Source organism: Bemisia tabaci, chromosome 9 (assembly GCF_918797505.1).
Source record: "Bemisia tabaci chromosome 9, PGI_BMITA_v3".
NCBI classification, from domain to species: Eukaryota; Metazoa; Arthropoda; class Insecta; order Hemiptera; family Aleyrodidae; genus Bemisia; species Bemisia tabaci.
Window position 1 is genome coordinate 3,690,845 of NC_092801.1, and position 21,578 is coordinate 3,712,422.

A 21,578-nucleotide genomic window follows, 5' to 3' on the forward strand; every position below is an offset into this window, starting at 1 on the left:
GACGTCAGCGCGCTCTGTCGCCGCGTGCAGAAGCGTCTTCCGGGATCGCTTGCTCTCGATCGCGTTCGGGTCGGCGCCTGATTCCAGCAGCTCCTGCAAGAGCTCCACGCACCCGGTGCGTACGGCGCCGTGGAGGAGGGCGGCGTCGCGGGCGTCCGCTGCGGTGAGCGCGTACCCGCCGCCGCGCATGCGCTCCACGACGGGCTTCATTTCTTCGGCGCCGCGTCGTAGGGCTGCGCGGAAGGCAGACTTGTTCCTCGAGTCGACGGAGGGACTGTGGTTGAGGACGACGTTACAGACTCGCGGGTGGCCCCGCGCGACGGCGGCTTGAAGCGGGGAGGCCCCGAACTGCCCGGCTTGATTCACGTCGGCGCCGCTGTGCAGCAAGAGGCTCACCAGCCCCGCGTTGTCCGACTCGATGGCCAGTTGGAGAGGAGTCGTGCCTCGGAGAAGAGAGTTGGATCTCACTGCCGCGCGGACGTCGGCGCCGCGCGCTAGGAGGACCTTGCAGACCGCCTCGTGGCCTCGGCGGGCGGCCAAGTGGAGGGGCGTGAGGCAGTTACTTGCTTTTTCGTCGACGCGTGCGCCTTTCTGGAGTAGAAGCGTGGCCGTCGGCGCGCGGCCGAGGTCGGCGGCGACGTGGAGCGGCGTGCGGCCGTCCAGGCTGCGGGCGTTGACGCTAGCGCCGTGCGTGAGGAGCAGCTCAACGAGGGGCACATCATCGCGGCCTGCGGCGAGGTGGAGCAGGACCCCCTCGTCGTCCCTCCTCAAAGGGATGTCCGCCCCGAAGGGCAGGAACCTCCGCCAGATCTCCAGCGAGTCGGGGTCCGTCGTCCACGTGAAGCAACGGTCGGGGACCGGGGACTGTGCGGTGCTCATCACCTGGAAGTCACCCGATGCGAGGATTCGGGAGACGCTCCTTTCATCTGCGTAGACGAGAACTGGTATCTTTCGTTCGGGCGGAGGTCGAGCAGGATTTCCGCTACGTCCACGCATTTGTTCGCGACGGCCTCGTACAGGAACGGGAAGACTCTGTCCTTGGTCAGAACGACGACCTTGCACTTGGCGAATTTTCCTTCCGGGACGTCTGTCTTAAGAGCGGCTGCTGGCAGAAGGACGTAACCCGCCATCCGGGCACTCGTACTGGGACCGGGTGCGGTAGTCTTCCAGGTCGGCGATCTTCTCGGCGTGGACTACGAAGAGTAGACCGTGGACGATGTTACTGGTGGACATGGTGGGCTGAAACAAAGAGAAAGCCCCGAGGGCTGCTGTAGTTGGAGCACCCGTGATACGGCTTGGATCAGCGAGGTTGTGATACATATGTTACGGGTAATCTAGTCAAACCGGGTAATGTCGACATTACCCGGGTAATGTCGGCAATAATTGACATTACCCAGCGGGGCGATTATTGAAACTGATAGACAAAGAGTTAGACAAAATGACATAGAAGTATATAAAGCAATTCTATTGGTTGAAATGGGGTGGTTCTCATCGATAAGGGGGGAAACTGATAGAATAAACTGTCGGGTTTCTGTGGGTTGCCGTTACTTAGTCGATTACTACTCCTTTGTCCATTGCAAAACAACCCCGTTTCCACCAATAGGAATCCCTCCAAATCCCTTTTGTCGTCGGTTAGGTTAGGTTAGGGGTCCAGCCGGTCCCGTCTGCGGCCCTCCCTGACGACTGAGGGGTGGGATGGCAGGTACTATAACCTAACCTAACCTAACCTAACCAAAACGGCCTGGGTAATGTCAATTATTGCCGCCATTACCCGGTTTGACTAGATTACCCGTAACACATACATAAAGGCGCTTTTACAACGCAGCCTCGCGCTCTGCGACGCCCAATCGCCATTGCCCCCTATCCTCCCAGAGATCATCAGGCAATTGGCACCGCCTGATCTCCTCCTCCACTCCTTGTCGCCAACCTCTCACAGACGTCCACGCCGTCGGCTTTCCGGGAGGAACCCAATCGAAAACCTACTCGGGCGATCGATCGTCTGCCATCCTTCGCACATGTCCATACCAGACCAACTGTTGGGACCTGATATCGTGCTCGATGTCATTCTCCACACACATTATCTCGCGCCCCTTTTCATTGCGGGTACGCTTTCTTCTCGAGATACCAGCAGACCTCCGCCGAAAGTCCATCTCAGTTGCCCTAAGCGTGTTTTCAGCCCTTTTCTTCGGTTGCCAGGCCTCACTCCCGTAAGTTACGATACTCTTTACGATGACGTTGTAAATTTTTCTTTTGGTCTCCTTGGAGATCCTCTGGTCCTAGAGAACCTCATTTAGCATCGCGATGGCTTTCCTGCCTTGTATATTCCGATTTTTAATAGCCCGATCCAAAGTTCCGTCCTTAGTTAACCAAATTCCTGGATATGTATACTCTTGACAGTCATGAATTATCCGGCCATCCTCCAGTTCCGCCGCCGCCGTCACACACCTGAGGGAGTCAATCAGTGGCGTGGCGTGCTTTGCGATAGATCTATTGATCTACCAGTTACACCTATGGAAAAGGATCGATAGAAAGGGTGTTCGCAACGAACACCTTATTAATCGATTCTTTACCATAGCTACAAATGGGGAAATATCGATAATAATCGATCATTCACGCATCGTCGATGGGGTCAAGATCGAACATGAGTTGGAAACTTTGATGCTTGAGCGAACTTGAGCTCTCACTTTTGGAATAAATCCGATTTTTTATTCGTGTGACCGAACTTTCAGTTTATGTAAACCAACTTTTTTCATCAGTCCTTTTCACCTCATGCGTTCGGTTATACGAACTGAACGCTTGGTTACACGAACTGAAAGTTGGGTTTGACGAACTGAATAGTTGGGCTGATGTTGAACACCATGTTCATTGTTCTCCATCATTTTATGGATATGCAGTTTCATATTCTAGCAAGTTGAAATATTGGCATCAAAGGTTTCGTCTCCATCCAACTTTCCTACTCATACGTTAAAGTCTCTGAGTCAGCCGAAAAGAGTTCGCGTTCTCCTTCATTTCGTGGGTATGCAATTTTACATACTTGGGAGTCGAAGCGGTTGTATCAAACGTACCGCATCATGTAACTTTTCTACTCCGCGTTGAAATCTCTGAGTCAGCGGAAAATAGACGTAACTTTTGTTCATGCGTTTGAAGTTCTTTCGAGTCTTTGGACTTCATAAAAGCGGGCTTGTCCGGAATTTTCGTTCCAAAAATACGCAATAAATCACCACATTATCAACGCACCTGGTACTTTCAGAAAATTTAATTAAAAACACAAGGTTTAGTAACCCGTTTCGGAAGATAGGATAGCACACTAATGGGCGATAATAACCGTAAAGGTCAATTCACATGTCAATCTACAGTCAAAAAAAGGATACGCATTTCAAAATGTAATGGAGTATTTTTTTACGTGAGGTACGAATCTGTAGGAAAAAATTCCCCGACTTTTCCAGGTTTTCCCGCACAAAAATTATATAAAATGCCCCGACTTTTCACATCGAAAATCTGAACACGTAGAATTCCTGAAAATGGAAATTTTTTTAGCATTTACGTCACTGCAAATGACATAGACATGTGAAACTCTTTTCAGCAGATTTGTATCGTTCAATTAAATATAATTGCAGTTCTGTATTGAAAATTGATCCTCCTGTTAACTAATCATAAACTCCATGCATTGAACCCCGAACCAGATTGGCACGTCTATTAAAACGGCATTTTGGTTTTTTCTGATTTTTTCCTGATATGTTAAATGAAATTTCCCAATTTTTTTCACGAATAAAGCTATGGTCGTTTGATTTCACGAACCGACGTATTGCTTGAATTGAATCAAAATGTTCACTTGTGCATGTGCTAAACTGTATTTGGACTGCTTTTGCAATTTGGAACTATAAATTCTGGCTCATCTGAAAAAAAACACCTGTGTGCATAGGGAAACTAATGGCACATACGTTGTCTTTAAACTGAGCTTCAATTTATAGTTCCTAATACGTTTGACGCACTCGGAATTTCCTGATACTACCCGATTTTTAGTGACGGAGGGCCTAATGGGGATAGCCTTGTGGGACTTAATTTGATTGTGTAAACAGCGTAAACTGACGGTTTTTCAGGTTTTAAATTTCAAACTTTTCAAAAATAAAATTCTTAAATACAATTCTCTGACTTTCCCTGAGTTCTTTGACCTAGTTAAAGTACCTAGCAGACCCGGTTTTCAGACCTAAAGAAACACTGAGAAAGTTTCATTTAAGTCCAAATTCATCAGCACTGAAAAGAAAAATTCTTGGAATATTATTTTGACTTTGAGCGTCGTTAAGTACTTATCGGCAAAATTTGGTTTCCTGTTTTTAATTCAATCCGTCGGATTAACTTAAAGTCAGTTTTCTTGAGTTCAAGAAACGTTGTTTTGCTATTGTTCATAAACTTAAACTTATTTAACTTTAAACTAAAGAGAGACAAATTTTGTCGACGAGAGATGACGCTTTCGGTCAAAATAATATATCAAGAAAAATCTTTTTAGTGAGTGAATGCTACTAAGGCATAATTGAAAAAAAATAAGAGTTATTCTTTAAAAGTACGAAGTATTCTTTAAAAATACGAATTATTCTTTAAAAATACGAGGTATTCTTTAAGAGTGACGCACGGTGATTTGTTTACTCCTCCGAATTCTACGAATTATTTGGAGGAAAACTTGAACTGTGAGACGAAGGTAACGACAAAACTGCCGTACTAAGGAAAAACGCCGTATGAGCCTTCAGGCGTTGCCAAATTTCCTTGGATAAAACACGAATTCCCTGGTAAAATTATGAATATATTTCTTTCAATTTTTCAGAGAATTTTGTTCGAATTTTGATCTAAAGTTCCTGAAAATTTCAAGGAAAAATATTCATAATTTTCCTCAAGAATAAACATTTTATCAAAGGAAATTCGGCAACTCTCGAATGTTCATACGGCGTTTTTCCTTAGCACGGCAGAATAGTAAGACAACAACGATAATGTCCTAAGTAACTGCCTACCGAAACCGATAATCACTTCTCGGTGTATATCCCTAAAGGCAGGTCATGTATGACGCGCAAAGGTCAACTTCATCACACAATACAGTGTATGGTGTACAAGTGTGCCTCCCCCCTCCTGGCCGCATTCGACAAAAATTCTTCGCACGTGTGGAATGGATAAAGATAATAAGAGGAGAAAAAACACCCTCACACACATGATAGAAAAATTATAGCTGACACAAAACACCAGGGCTGATTTTTAGTCCGTTGCAAACTTGTTAGCTGTTCGTTGCTTTCTAGGGACCGTTCTTAGAGTTAACCGATTACTTTTCGAATAACTTCAATGCCAGTCGAATCTTTGGTCAGATCTTAAAAATGTGAAGTTTATAAATTTACTAACTAACCGAAGTCAAAAATTGATTAAAATTTGATAATTCAAAAAACAGAATGGATAAACAATTGAAATAAAGGTATAAATTAGTTTTAAGTAAAGATGTCAATCTTCTACCTCTGGTATCAGGGTGAAGTAAAAATAAAGAGAAGTCTAAAATCTCGAAATTCATCGATAGATAAAGATTTCAATATTTTTAACATTTAAAAGTTCAAATGAATAAATTTTTAGATATTATAAAAGAAATCATGTTCATAAAATAACGGCGATCGCCATTGCAATTTTTTTTGTGATGCAATTACCATACTTTCTAAAAATTTCCTTTTTTGTGGGTTTCTAATAAAGCCTTGCTTTTTGTAAAACAATGTTGCTTCAGTGGTTCCCAAGTTTTGTGCGCGAAAATAAGTCCCGCCCCCACAACACAAAACAACTTCTAACAAAATGCGATTGTTGCTTGTTTTCACAACGTGTTGCGAGTGTTCCCTCCGAACAAAATACGACTGTTGCTAACTCTAAGGCTATTTCCCAAAGTTCATCCCAAAAACTCAGCATGTCCGCACTTTCATACGTAACATCTTTACATTTTCCGTGCCTTTGAATACCGACCTCACAAAATCTTTGCTTTTTCGATGGATCCGTATTTTTCAAACCGGTAACCACCCTGTTTTGGGTGAAGCGTCCACTCCTCTCACGTAAAATTAGGATTTCTGCTTATATGGCAACCCTGTTTTCCGGCAGAGAGCGGAGGTGCTTTATCCTTATCAACCGCGGTTGGCAATCCCGGGGACGTCGTTTGCCGCAGCTGAAAAATCAGCACTTTCATCAACACAAACCCGTGTAATATATTCTTTAATCACACAACCTGACAACCTCGGACACTACGATCAGGGGAGCTTTTTATCAATTGCGGATTTGGCAACACTGGAAAAAAGTTGCCGATTGGATTAGCGATCTCGGGGCCCGGGCGGGGTGCAAGGGGAAAAGTCAGACAAATGTGGATTGTGGAAACTTTAGACAGGGTGTCTAGTATTTTTTAATTGTGAAAAATCCTGATATTTTCCTGATTTTTCCTGATATTTTATAGAAAATTCCTGATATTTTCCTGATTTTTCTCGACTCCTGGCAAGGAAGCCAAAAAGCAATAAGACTTTCTCCGCTGAGGAGATTCGCGTGAGAAAAATTCCTGATAAAACGTCCGATTTTTCCGATTTTCCTGATCGGCCAATTTTCCTGATATTTTCCTGATTTTTCCTGATATTTTATAAAAAAATTCCTGATATTTTCATTTTGAAAATTCCTGATATTTCCCTGATTTTTCTCGACTCCCGGCACGGAAGGCAAAAATCAACAAGACTTTCTCCGCTGAGGAGATTCGCGTGAGAAAAATTCCTGATAAAACGTCCGATTTTCCTGATATTCCTGATATTTTCCTGATATTTTCCGGTTTTTCCTGATGCTAGACACCCTGTTAAATGCTTAAAACTCCTTTAAAACAGGATTTTGAGGTTTAAGAGTGGTTCCATTGGTTTTCTTGTGAAATTTCTTACAAGAAACAGCCCTCAGGGTTGAAAATTTGACGAAATAAACACCAAAATTTGCAGTTTTAGTTAAAAAAAAACTTCATTGCCGACCTCTTCATTAACCCGGTCCACTGTGGGGCTATCTCATCAGACTCCTAATGGGCAATTTTAACTTACGTTAGCATAATTTGATAATTGAATAATCAAATCAGGTGGCTGATAATCAGAAAATTCTCGAAACGTCCACGTATGAATCCACATAATACGCTTGGAGGTGCACCTGTGCCCTCTGCGGGCCGATAATTGGACTATTTATGTTAAAAGAAACTATGTTACACGCAAATCCTATGCACATAGTTCCTTTACTTTCCATACTTTCAATTGGACGTATTTATGTTAAAAGAAACTATGTTACACGCAAATCCTATGCACATAGTTCCTTTACTTTCCATACTTTCAATTGGACGTATTTATGTTAAAAGAAACTATGTTACACGCAAATCCTATGCACATAGTTCCTTTACTTTCCATACTTTCAATTGGACGTATTTATGTTAAAAGAAACTATGTTACACGCAAATCCTATGCACATAGCTCCTTTACTTTCCATACTTTCAATTGGACGTATTTATGTTAAAAGAAACTATGTTACACGCAAATCCTATGCACATAGTTCCTTTTAGCATAAATACGTCCAATCGAAAGTTCAAAGCAGCACGATAGGACATCGAAATGCGATGTATTGCATAGTTGAGGTAAAGCTATGTCTTGTCTTATCGAATCGACATAGATTCAATAAAATCGGGCCGCTGGTGCTAGCTCCGTGGGCTATTTCTCTGAGGTGCAGAAAATAGGTTCTTTCAAACAAAATTTCACGCCACCGAAGACCGTTTCAGATGTGAGATTGCTATTCTGCCGTGCTAAGGAAGAACACCGTATGAACCTTCACGCATAGACGCTATTTTATCATATAGGGATTCTCCATAATATCAAATTGGATCCAAACAATAACATTGGCATAACCTCTTCCAATCCTACCAATGCGAAAAATTGATTATATCGCTTCTCTGTGACGTGATACTATAGACTATGACGTCTATATATAGAACTTTCGATACTATGACGTCTACATAGATGATCAGTGTTCGAAACTCACCTTCGAGTTTTAGGAGCCATGTGCGGCGCATGAAGCTCGATTTTTAGGCGCCATTGAAGATTTTTTAGGGGCCAAATTGACTTTATGCGTACATACATTACGGCGCATTTGGTGAAAAGTTAGACGCAAGATGTTTTTGTAACAGAACTAGTAAGTAGCTGTAACTCGGGGACGACAAAAGCACTAAGAATGAAATCGTGAGGAATAAAAAAAGCTTTCACTTGTAGTGCTGACAATTCTGAGTTTTTTCAATTCAAATAGATTTGGATTTCTTTCATTCATGTGACTTCCTGTGAAAATCCAGATTTATAGAGGGCAATTTTTAGGGGCCACGTTGGCGCAGAGCCTTCATTTTTTAGGCGCATTTGGCGCGTTGGCGCCTGCGAGTTTCGAACACTGTACATCCAATCTCACCTGTTAGATATATCGAGTAATCAAGTACGATCCATTGATAATGGGGTCCATGCCTAGTTACTGATACGAAATCAACAGGCATCACGGCAACGCTGATAAAGAGGAAAAAATCAAACGATCCGCTCATCGCAAAAGTCAAGAATTTACACGCGTGTTGAGTTATTATATATATAATTGTATATATAATATTATGCTTTTTATGCGAGCGCGCGACCTCGCGAAAAAGGCTCGACTGGCCAAGGTTGGCGACGCGGCGCGGCGGCAAAACTTAATAACTCGAATAACGCGTGATCTGCTTTGCGATACATCCGTCGATCTGCCAATTAAACCAATGGAAAAGGATCGATGAACAGGGTGTTCGCAACGAACACCTTAATAATCGATTCTTTACCGTAGCTTCAAATGGAGCAGTGGCGTGGCGTGCTTTTCAATCTATCGATATTTCCCCATTTGAAACTGTGGTAAATAATCGATTATTAAGGTGTTCGCTGCGAACACCCTGTCCATCGATACTTTTCCATAGGTTTAAATGGCAGATCAATCGATATATCGCAAAGCATGCCACGCCACTGAAATGGAGATATATCGATTGTCGATGAATCACGTCTCTCCGCTGAGCTCGAAGAGTTCGATACTTCGTGTTCCGTCGCAGGAGGCACGAGTTAGAGGGTTTCACAAAATATTTGGACGGATTAAAGGCAGGGTTTCCATAATTCCTTAATTTTCCAATTCCTTGACTTCCATGGCCTTCCCCAAACTCCCAAATAGTCTAATTCCCTGACTGTTCTTGGACCTTCGAACAAAACTTCCGCTTGGAGCATTTTCTGTTTTATGCTGCGATGCGCGCTTGAATTTTCCTCAGGTGAACCCCTTAATAAAACATGCATGACAGGGCTCACGTCAAGATGCACATACTTCCGTTTGACAGAAATACGTCCAAGTGGTCTAATTGTTCGGCATTAAGTTGGGGATCTGATCGATTGGTTTGTGAATAATTTCTTAATCTATTTTCATTTTGGACCGATGGAAATAACAATTTACTCTTGATAAACCACAATTAGGTAATATTTTCATTATTCTTGTTCACATTCGAGGTACCGCCATCTTGGTGCACTCGTTTCGGCCTCCATGAGCGAGAACCAATCAGAATTGGATTTTTTTTAGGCCACTTTCAGCCCAACCAAAAGTGAGTTGTCTTAACTCTGAGTATAAAGGGACTCTAGTGAAAACGTAATCTTTTTCCCGATTGTGACACTGTGGAAGCCTAAATACGGGAACCAATCAGAAATGGATTCGCATTGTCTTAACTCTCAGTATAAAGGGACTCTTGTTTATACGACGTTCTTCCTCAGCAAGGCAGGGCAGAACAGAGGCTCGGTTTTATCGAACCGGGCAGTGTAAATAGACTTTCCTTATCCGGAAGGCTTATTTTAAGTCTTATTTTTTCTGCTTCTCACTGATCATTTTCGCCTGCGTTGCTCTCGGCGCGGAGAAGTCAGAGACATTCCCTCACGAGCCACGACGAAATCGAGGAATTTGTCGCCACACCTGGCAACACCGGCGTCGACGCGGCTCGAAGTCCGCGCGGAGAGAACAAAACAACGGGAAATTCGTCGCCAGCCCTGTTCCGATCAGGGTCAGGGTCGCGGAGCAGATTCCTGCGGTTTGGCAACGCTGGGCTCCCTCAATTGATCGTATTCGATGGTGGTTCGATGCATCCGTTGGTTCAAAAAAAAATAGAACATAACCTCAAAATTTTTTGGAATCAAGTTACGATCACTCCAATAAAAATTTTAAAAAAATTAGAAAAAAATTTAAAAAAAAATTACTGGAATCAACTTCAAACTAAGATATTAACGATTGCATTTTACATTGGCTACGGGAAATTTGAATAGACCGTATTCGATAGTGATTCGATGCATCGTTTGGTTCAGAACAATAGAACATAACCTCAAGCAATTTTTTGCAGGGTTTAATGACAGGTTTCCCGAAAATTATTTTTTTTGACGATTCTTAAAAATCCCTGCTCTCTCCTTACCATTCCTTCACCTCACGCGCATTTTTAACATCATTCGGATTGGAAAAATGGAATGATGGAATGACACAGGAATAAACCGAAAAACACGAGGAATCGAACCGGGAAGTGAAGAAATGGAAATCGCATACCCCCAAGGCTACTTTTTAGAGTCTATCAAGAAAATCCCGAATTCCCATATTTTCTAACGGGAAATCCGCACCGTTTCCAAACTTCCATACCGATTTTCCGAAATCCGTGTTTTTTCAGTGTATCACTGAAAAAAAAAATGGTAACGTCTACTATAAGTCTACTTAAAAAACCAGAATTATAGTAGTATTCACCAGAACTCTGGTGATACTTTTAATATCGTAAATGCTACCATAGTGTCTAGTGCTAATTACCGTACTTGGACTACTATGTCAGAGTATGGTAAAATTTACCATACTTTTTTTCAGTGATCCGTACTTTTTCCGTAGAGAAGACACCCTGGGCACAACTCATTGCCCGGCTGACAAAAGCGCGTACTTAACTACGCATTAAATGAGCCCGGAAAAGCATTGAATGGGCCTGTTGCATGCAAGAGATACAGCCGTGCGAATAGACTTTATAGAGGTTAAATGACACGAAAATTACGATGGTCACATTAAAAAAGTCTGAAATACACTCCTTACTGCGCAATTTGTGTTGTTAGGAACGCGCTTTTTCAAATTTCCCGCGTCTGGGGGCAGTTTTCTAACGGAAACAATTAACGGCAACTCGCGGCTATTTCCGGTCAACTAAAACTGACAACATAACCTAAAAATCGGAGCTCGTGACATCGTGAAATGAAATGTAGAAGGATTGCGTTGGATATTTAAAAGTTGATCGATTTGGTTACCGCATAAAGCGTATATGGACCACTGTAGGAGATCACGTTGGGTTTGTAAACAAACTGAAGGAAAAAATAACAACAACAACAACGACTCGGCATCTTCCGGAAATCACCGAGCCCGCCGTTTGCTCGTTTCCGGTGATTAGAAAACTGCCCCCAGACGCGGGAAATTTGAAAAAGCGCGTTCCTAACAACGCAAATTGCGCAGTAAGGAGTGTATTTCAGACTTTTTTAATGTGACCATCGTAATTTTCGTGTCATTTAACCTCTAAAAAGTCTATTCGCGCAGCTGTATCTCTTGCATGCAACAGGCCCATTGTACATGTACAGGACAACAGGGTTCACTTTAATTGCAGTTACGCTCTTATGTCGGGAAGGCAACGAACTTATCCGCGGGGAAAAACACTGGCGCCACTGAATGGGATGCTACTGCGACAACGCACAGTGGGCCGCGTCAATAGGAGAGGTCGGACAAAATTTGAAAACTTTAAAAGCTCATAACTCCGCTTTGTTGGTGTTTGGAGTGTTGCCGAGTGCTAGAAATAATGTAAAATTTTCTTTAAAAAACTTACATTTTATTAACAAACTTAGACCGAAGCTTTTCGAAGCAAACGCTTCATCGTCGGGGTCACAAAATCGATATAACAAAGGCCATAATTCAATTTCAAACAAGGGAACAGATTTCATCGATGGCAACAATTGATAACAAGCTATGAGATCGAAACACTCTTGATAATCCATTATTTTGAAGAAATTTTTAATTTGTTTTAAAGAAAATTTTACATTATTTCTAGCACTCGGCTACACTCCAAATACCAATATATTCAGTGCTACTACCTTTCAGACATTGTATTTCAATGTTCGCTGATTTTAACTCCGTTTATACACAACTTTGAGGTTCTATAAGTGTTTTCATTGGTTACCCCGCGAGATTGTCTTCTAGAGGCACCCCTTAAAATTTAAAATGTGACGAGATAAACATCAAAATTTGCAGTTTTAGTCAAAAATTTTGTGACCGACCTCTCTGATCGACTCGATCCACGGTGCGACGGACGGTAATCAAGGCGACAGATCTGGTAAACATTTACGCTTTACGAGTACCCACGGGTGATGTCCATTACGTCATAAAGTTCACGATGAATCGGATAGCCACGCAGTGCGAAGCTCGACACGTGACCCCGGTGTACCATTTCTTGTTTACAGTGAAAATAATAATGAATGACTCGAGAAAACACAAACATTGTGACAGTGGCGTGGCGTGAATTGCGATATATCGATTGTTATGCCATTTAAACCTATGGAAAAGGATCGATAAACAGGGTGTTCGCAGCGAACACCTCAATAATCGATTCTTTACCATAGGTTTAAATGGCATAACAATCGATATATCGCAATTCACGCCACGCCACTGCGATTGTGACCAACAATAATGAGCCTTACTGGACTAGGGATGTTGGTTTGTCAACTCGGGGGAGACCTCAAGCCTGCGTGAATAAATACACTTGGCTTCGGCAAGACCAGAGAAAATCCTGCGACTTCATTGCAATATTCTTTGTTTCCCGGACGAAGGGACGTATCTCCACTCCGAGGTTGCAAAATTGACTCAACGATTCAAATGTTTACAAAAATGTCCGACTGCAATTTTTGGCCAAAATTGATCTGATTGACAGGGTTGCCACAGAATTTGGAAAATGAAATTCCCTCACATTTCCCTGACACATTTTGGTGAAATTCCCTGACAATGGAGATGTTGCATGTGTGCGGAATTTGCGATTTGACTGTTGATTCTTACGTAAAAGTTCGCGACAAACACGATGGTGCCACAGGTTTTCTCTGAAATCAACTGCCAAGCTCAAAAAACGCTCTCAAGTTGAGGCCAAAATGGAGGGGATATCCCACGTTATCCTGAGAGTCCACCTCTACATCAAGACAAACTCTCCATGCAAAGATAGGGTGCAAATACATTAGCAGGGTTGCCGTGTTTTCAGTTTTAGAGTCCCCAAATACAGTGGCAGCCCTTGCATAGAGAGTTTGTCTTGATGTAGAGGTAGATTGCGTGGGATATTCCCCCTATTACGCCCTCAACTTTGAGAGCTTTTTTTGAGCTTGGGAGTTGATTTCAGGGAAAACCAGTGGCACTATTGTGTTTCTCGCGAACATTTACATAAGAAGCGATCTGCGATAGTCAAATCGCAAATTCCTCACACATGCAACATCTCCATTGTTCTGATTGACCTGAGATCAAAATTTGGCAACAGCTGTAGGCTCATACGGCGTTCTTACTTACCACGGCAGGATACGACGGTATATTCTAGCTCAAATCGTGGCCGATGTGCCAATAGAAAGTTGCGGCCCTCAGACCGTCGCGTCGCTGCGACTGGTCAAGGTCGGTGCAGTCTTGAAAAGTTTTTAGCAATTGAGGACGCCAGAGGAAGTCAATGCCCCATATTTAACCTTATGATGAGGCAATCCGTATTATTCAAAAGGTATTTTTCGGAAGTTTTTGAGCTTCATCCCTCCCCCGAAGATTCGACTACAACGGCGCCCTCGCACACGAATTTTTCCCCTCGTAAATCCTAAGTTTACTACAATTGAGAGGCTTGGAGGACAAGGCTCATAAGTGTAGTTTTTGAAAAAAAAAATGAGATGTCAATGATAACGAGTAAAACTATTCTTAGTGCGTATTCAATGAAAAATTAGCGCCTAAATTCCAATTTTTAAGCATCAGAAAGTCAGTTTGAACTTTCTTCCCGCCGTAAGGGTTCATGTATTGGAGCTTCAAACACGCATTTCTTGAAAAAGCGAAAACTGAACCTATGCGCCTTGTCCTCCAAGCCCCTCAATTATTTTCACCGCCCACGCAGGAGGCAAAAGTGGTATACGTCAGCTTATTCAGAATACAAAAGAATCTTAAAATGGGACTAAGGTCGCAAAACTAAAAACATAAAATAAAAAGCCTGGGAAGTTTTGCGGTGTCACACCCGCATTTCCAACCAGCAAGAAAATGGGGAAAATTGAAAAGGAACAAACCGAGCCGCAAAACGTCCCGAGTTTTTCATTGAATGTTTTAATTTTTGCGGCCGTGGTCCCACTTAAGTTGATTTTGTACTTTCGTTTCGGACCGATTAAGTTGTTTTCTCAACTATGGCGGATCCATCTCTGCGGGATGATTATTGGTATTGGTAGACAAAGCGATAGATATAGAAAACTAGGAGAAAATGAGGCGATCCTATTGCGAGTAACATAAACCTTGTTTACAATTGGTACTTGAAATTTCCGAAAAATTGTAAACAAAATTATTTCTTAGCAGATAATGCAACAGTTGTGCGCACACCTCCTTGTTTTATTCCGTGTATTTCATTGTTGATTAGAGTTCCTCTTACTTAGTTTTATCTCTCACCACTTGTTAATTTGTAATCATCCTATACAAATTACCTATTCGCTAAATTAAATCGCTAAGTTAATTCCGAATGAAACCTTTAAGTAAGCGGTCACAGCTGTAAGAATGTCCAAGGAAAACCGTTCAGGCCACTGTGGAGGCTACTTCAATTTTTATCTTCCGTCTCACTACTAAGGTGCAGTGATACAACTATTCGTACTCTCCGGAATGCGTGAGGTATCACGCCAAAATTGAAGGCGTTTTCAAAACCGCCAACTTTCCATATCGGCATTCTTGTGTGCGCATAAGTGGCAATGTCAAGGCGCAATGATACAACTATTCGTACTCTCCGGAATGCGTGAGGTATCACGCCAAAATTTAAGGCGTTTTCAAAACCGCCAGGGCGCCTAGGCGCCAAGTTTCCATATCGGCATTCTTGTGTCACATAAGTGGCATTTTGGCATTTTTGTTTTAAATTCACAGTCTTTAGCGAGTAAAATAGAAACTGCTCATGAATACTCAGGTTTTTTTACCGAGGCAAAAGAAGTTGCATAATCTTTAGCAACATTGCAATGCTCCTGATTCCTTTTTGCAAAATGCAATCCAACTAAGAGTCCTTGTGGAGTCCCAGGAACTACTTTAAAAGAAGAGGAAGAAATGTTGTGTTTTTAACGGGGAAAAAGCCCAGAAGTTTCATTCCTACGATTCGAGCTTGGGAAAAATCCCGTGAAACGTCCCGCGGAGACAAGGCGTACGTTACGGACCTTACGGATAGGTTTTTCGGGCTCGGAGTGGAAGACGCGTTCGCGCGAGTGGCTCGCGCTTTTACGTAAGCACACGCTGGAGTCTCCTGCGACGAAAGCCGCATCAATGGAATTCCTCGATGCTCTCGCGAAAAAATGCGGCGAGAAAACAAGAGTTACGTGAAAACAAGTGGACCGGACCTCGGCAGCCGGCCAACAGACTTCGTCCATGCGAAAATCCAACACGTTTGTATCCGATGAACCCTTAAGGATACGCCTTCATACGGAGCTCAAGGCTCATTCGAAATTGGACTTACTGCCTTGTAACTTCCACCGATTCAACTGCCGGCGAGAAAAAAACCCGCAGGAATGCCAGCGCGAGCCGCAGATGCAAATGCTGCCGTCGCGCTTGGCGATGAATCGATTACCTAATCTGTCATTTAAACCTACGGAAAAGAATCGATTTTACGTGATCGATTCTTCAACATCGCTTATTGATTTACTTGGTATTTGTTTTTTTTCAGTTCGATTGAATACACACACCGCTCTACCTCCGTGCCAGTGGCGATTCTTGAAAGCTGACAACATTGCTTTTTCCTCCATTTGAATATATGTGAAACAATCGATTTTTGGTGAGGCAGCTTCCCCCACCTAAAATTGATACTTTCAGTGGATTTAAATGGATGAAAAAGGGTGTTACCAGCCTGCTAAATTGCCACTGCTTTGTGCAACGACGGCGTATGGATGCAAAGAGCGACACATTTCCTTATTTTAAGCAGAAAAAATTGAAGGCGCTCCGGCTTTTTCAATGGTTACGTCTGGATGCAACTATTCGTGTTCTCGGGATGTCCATGTTGCATACACGAAACATCGCAGGCGCTCTGGTTTGGTAAGGAACAACGTACGGCTGTGGTTGTTGGTTCTCAGGAGTTTTCTCCGTTCTATTGACGATCGTGCTTACTATGAAATCCTCGAAATTCGCATGAATCATGTAGCACCATGGCAACGTAGCGAAATGGTGCAAATTGCGAAAATGTTTTCTGTAGTATTTTGAGAGATTGGACGTAAGTGATTCCGCACTCTTAGAGGAGAAAGTTAGAGCGCCTGAAATTTTTCGTGTATGCAACACGGATATCCCGCGAACACGAATAGTTGCATCCAGACCAAGACAAAAAAGGCGGAACGCATTCAAATTTTCTGCGCTCGTGGTAAGAATGGTATGTCTCTCATTGCATTCATACGTCGACGTTGCACGAAGACAGGGAGGTTTGAGCATTTAATCAAATTGAAAAAAAAGAACTAAGTGAATTAACAATAAATATATAAATAAAAAGAAGACTAAATTCATGCGACAATTCTGCCCTGCGAGGAAGAGCGCCGTATGAACATACGGGAGTTTCCAAATTTTCTCAGATAAAACATGCATTTGAGAGGCAAGCTATGCATGATTTTTCTTGAATTTTCCAGATATTACGGACGAAATTGCGAATATAATTGACTGACAAATTGGAAGAAAAATATCCAGAATTTTCCCATTAAAATCGGTTTTAAATAAGGAAAATTAGGCAACGCCTGAGGGTTCATACGGTGTTTTTCTTTAACACGGCGGAATTCCTCGCCTATGAATTTTAAAACAGCGATTACACACTTGACCCTCTTCTGAATCTGCTCGTTTAATTTACTTTCTACTATTCATGGAAAGATCTCAGGCAGGTTACGACTTACGAGCCAACGTCATTGACCCTGAATAATTGCAGTTGCTGCTCTTCGGTATCCGCATACCAATTCACCTGTATGAAGCGGTTACTTACTGTTACGTAACGCATTTTCCCCCCAGTTTCTGATCCAAACCCCCCCCCCCCCCCCCCCCCGTCAGCTTCCTTCATTTTGAATCCTAAATCCTGACTCTCGCTCTAACTTACGTAATCATCCGTCGAACTACGGATGCGGAAAGTTCTATGCCTTCCCATTTTAAAAATACTTTTTTCCGCAGAAATTAAAAAAAAAATAACTATTGTACGGCTCTGTACGTGTAATTTTCCACGACTTTGCGGAGAAAAAAAAGTGATTTGTATTGCGATTTTGCGAGGAACACGTGGTTTTCGCCGCTGTCTCGCCAATGACAACACGATTTTGCCGGCTTTCCCGTTTAAAAACACCGTTTTCGGCGCCTTTCCATTTTCCGGGGTTGCCACAGAATTTAGGAGATGAAATTCCCTGACATTTCTCTGATTTTCTTGACACATTTCGGTGAAATTCCCTGACGATTGAAGGTATGCCAGATGGTTAACAAGACATTATTAGAAATAGTTTTCAGGCAAAATGTGTTGTATGAAACGTCGAATCCGTTCGAGGCAGCAAATAAAGGTATGACCCAACAATTTTTCCCTGACATTTCCCGGTATTTCCTGACTGTGGCAACCCTGATTTTCACACGAGAGACCGATCGCGAACGGCCGGTCTCGTGGTCAAGCGAGAAGTTTTTGCACCACAGAACCCGCGCGTAAGTGAGAATCGCATGTTTACATTGATGAAATCGGAAGGAATTTAAGTGTGCGATAAATTTGCAGGTGGTCCATCAGTAGACCTCTGTACAGTGTTTTAGATGACATTAAGACGGATGGTGTGAGAAATTTAGTGCATGTTTCATGATGGCATACATTCAAACCAAAATAAAAGACCATTAAAGTATTGCATTCTAGGAAAATCATGCTAGAATGTTAGTTTCCCAAAAAAAATTGATGTTGAGTTGATACCACCAGGAATAAGTAACTGCAAAAAATCGTAGCTCACAATTAGTATTATGATTATTTTCGTAATTTTTTAAAAATAATTAAGTATAAGTGGGGGTACCAGTTGGCGACGGCAGGAGGGCACCTTCTTCCCTCTCTTCGATTGGAGAAGTGCCCTAATTTGGAGTAAATTCGTTCCATCTCAGAATTTTGGGATGGATATTTTGGGGACACTCACTTCAAAACATTTCATTTCCTCTCAACAATTGTTGGCCTCCTATAAGTTTTGGGGGAAATAGCAACCCTGATCATACCTACATAATAACTTGAGATGATAATGCCATTCTGGAAATAGTAGGGGAGAGATTCTTTCCGGAGAGAATAAAACTGCCCGATATTGAAAGTATATTATGCAAGGATAGAGATTGCAGAGATGCAAGATTGAGATTAAGGAAGATTGAATGGATCGACTGGCTCATTGGTCAAAAATATTTACAATCTTATGCAGTACTCAAACGCAACAGGTTAGTATAAGTAAATAAACAAATTAAAATTCACCAAAAAGCTTCAAAATATAAAGTGATGAAACAGTTCATGGAAGCATCAGAAATGTGAATTGTTTGCGCAGCCACAGCATGCTTGCCTACTTACTTCATTAAGAAATGTACTTAGTTTTAGGAAAAATTAAAAATGTCCTCAAATCTGTAAATTAATTTTTGAACAGTAAATATTTAAAGTTTCTTGTCTTCGTTGAATAAAAAATTTGCTCACAGAGATTCCGATAATTTTTTAGCCGGAGTCCCCTCTTTGTTTCTTGCTTACAGTCATTTAGGGCACATTATCCCACCTAAAGATAGTAGAAAATGTTTTCACAATTTAAGAATATGACAGAAGATTAGCTATCTTCACTGCAGCATTGAAAAGAAGGTAAGCAGATCTTCTGTTTTGCTGTGGAAGTGTGTAACTTCGTTGGAATGAAATCCAGTACTCAGCACTAAGGAAAGAAAAGATTGGACAAAAGTCACATCAATCATCAGCCAGCCTATTGTTTATAGCACATACATTTCTGTTGAATAATGCCATTTTCTGATGTGACACTTGTCCACTCTTTTCTTTCCTCAGTTGTGGGAGAAAAATCGGGGCTTGCTAAATGTAACTTTCATCAAAAATCTAAAACGAATTCAAACATTAACTAGCTACATGGTGAGCATCTTCATATTTCAGCACAAAAGTGCAAAACTCATATACTCCTATATAATTATCAATGAAATTGCAGCGGAGTGTGGAAAATTTAGGAGACCTGGTTCGAACCCAGTATCACATGTTGAGACTAAAGTCAAGAATTACTTAGGTACGTCAATACTCATCAATGATGCCATCTGACTGCATGTATTAACCTGTTGAATGATAATGATTCAGAGCTAATCAGGGATTGACTTTTGACTCAACATACGATGACTCAGTTCTACAAATCTTGATGACATTTATACTGCGAGAGGACTAAAGCTCTTGAGAAAAAGAATATTACTAGGATGCAGCTATGCACCAACTCATGTAGATCATTTGCACTAATCATAGTCAGGTTTTAATGGTTGAAACTTAAATATATGGCAGCAAAACACAAGAGGATCGGTTCAGCTATCACATTTCTGAGTTTATTTGATTTTAGTAGAGGCATTATCAACAGTAATTTCTGTAATTAAGAACGGTTGAGCATACAATGATTTCTTTGACACTTGGTTCGACAAGTCTTGCCTGACAAGCAGCCCTTGCAATGAAGCTCTTGCATAAGTCAGGAATTTGCGATGGAAGTACTTTTAAAATGGAAATATTTGGCGAGAAACACAATGGTACCACTGGTTTTTCCTGAAAATAACTACCAAGCTCAAAAGAAGTTCTTCAAGCTGAAGCCGAGGCAATGGAGGAGTTCCCCCACGCTATGCTTGAAGTCTGCGAGCTGCCTCCATGACTAATCAAACTCTCCACGCACCGAGAGGCAGCACGTACTTCAGCAGGGTTGCCATGGTTCCAACCTTGGAGTTCTAAAACAAAATGACAACCCTGTTAAGTACTGTATTTGCTCCGTACCTATGCTCGGAGTGTTCAAGTGGACATAGAGGTGGAGTCTCAATGTAGCCTGAAGGATCCCCTCCGTACAGAACAGCCTCAACTCTCAGAGCTATGTTTGAGCTTGGAATTTTGTTCTGGAGAAAACCAGTGGCATAATCGTGTTTCTCGAAAAATTAACATATGATACCAAAAATACTTAAACCACAAATCCCTGATGCTTGCAAGAGCTCCATTACATGCAGCATTGATTGACTGATGCAATATGGAAGAAACCATGATACACGTTGCAATGCTGGATGGCATTAATTGCTGTGTTCTTTGAAATAGATACCTCCGTGGATTTCGTTCTTCAAAACTTGGCGTTTGGACAGTTCATGGGAATGCTTGCTGACTAAAATTGATAGTTCAGATGAGAAATTATTCTGACCACATACTCAGTGCGACTGACCCATTCTCATGCTTCCATGAACAGAGTTAGTGAAAAAGACGACTAAATCTTACCTCGTAAGACTCGTTCTCGGCAACGACGAAAGATTCCCAAATCTGTTCAATCCGCGAACATTTTGTGGTTTTTTCCATGGGCACTAACACAAGTCCTGAGAGAACAGGCGAACGTTCGAAAAATCACTCACGACGCATGCAGAATCCGCGTGATTACGGTGCTTCTTTTGGGAAATCGAACTGAGCACTTTTGGACGGTGGTAAAACTCGGAAAGTGGGATAGTGATGGATCTGCTATATCATTATGCTAGGACGAACACTGATTCTGGGGGCTGGGGATGTATTCGAAAAGGAACGAGGATAAGCTGAAACACATCAGTTACATAACCGTGATCGTGATCTGACGAGGGAAGAGAATCTAAACAAACTGATAGTAATCGAGGGATGTTTACTTTTTGCAGGCAAAGACCCCCTCGGAATGAGCAGGCAAGATGGCTGCGTGGCGCGACGGGAACTCAGAGCAGTTCGAGCACTCTCTAACCAATACCTACTCTAACCCATCCTATCGTCTGCCGTCTCTCCCACCTTATCCATCCAAATAATCATGTTTCCAATAATGTAAAATGAATCAGTGAGTTCGGAAACACTCCAACACGGGTTTTTTTCGATTTTCACTTTTTTACGGTTTAGTAACACTTATGGATAAGTAGAAGCATCTGCACGCAAAAGGATATTTCGAAATTGCAATCGGAAGTGCTCGAAACGGCGACGGGAAAAGGGAAGAATCGAAGAATTTCATTGGAAATACCAATTTTTGGCCGATCAAGGGAAACGGGCGACTATCCGATGCGGTTTTATTTTT

The 21,578-nt window shown here is 42.1% G+C and overlaps 1 protein-coding gene across 1 annotated transcript in view; it reads right to left on the bottom strand.

The window, feature by feature from the left end:
• The window catches only part of mv (lysosomal-trafficking regulator mauve), a 94,920-nt gene extending 73,767 nt beyond the window's left edge, over nt 1–21,153 (bottom strand). Inside the window, exon 1 of the mRNA XM_019061635.2 lies at nt 20,777–21,153. Coding sequence (XP_018917180.2) covers nt 20,777–20,854 — 78 coding nt within the window. The 5' untranslated portion in view covers nt 20,855–21,153. The remainder of the gene's footprint in view (nt 1–20,776) is intronic.
• Between the last annotated feature and the right edge of the window lie 425 nt (nt 21,154–21,578).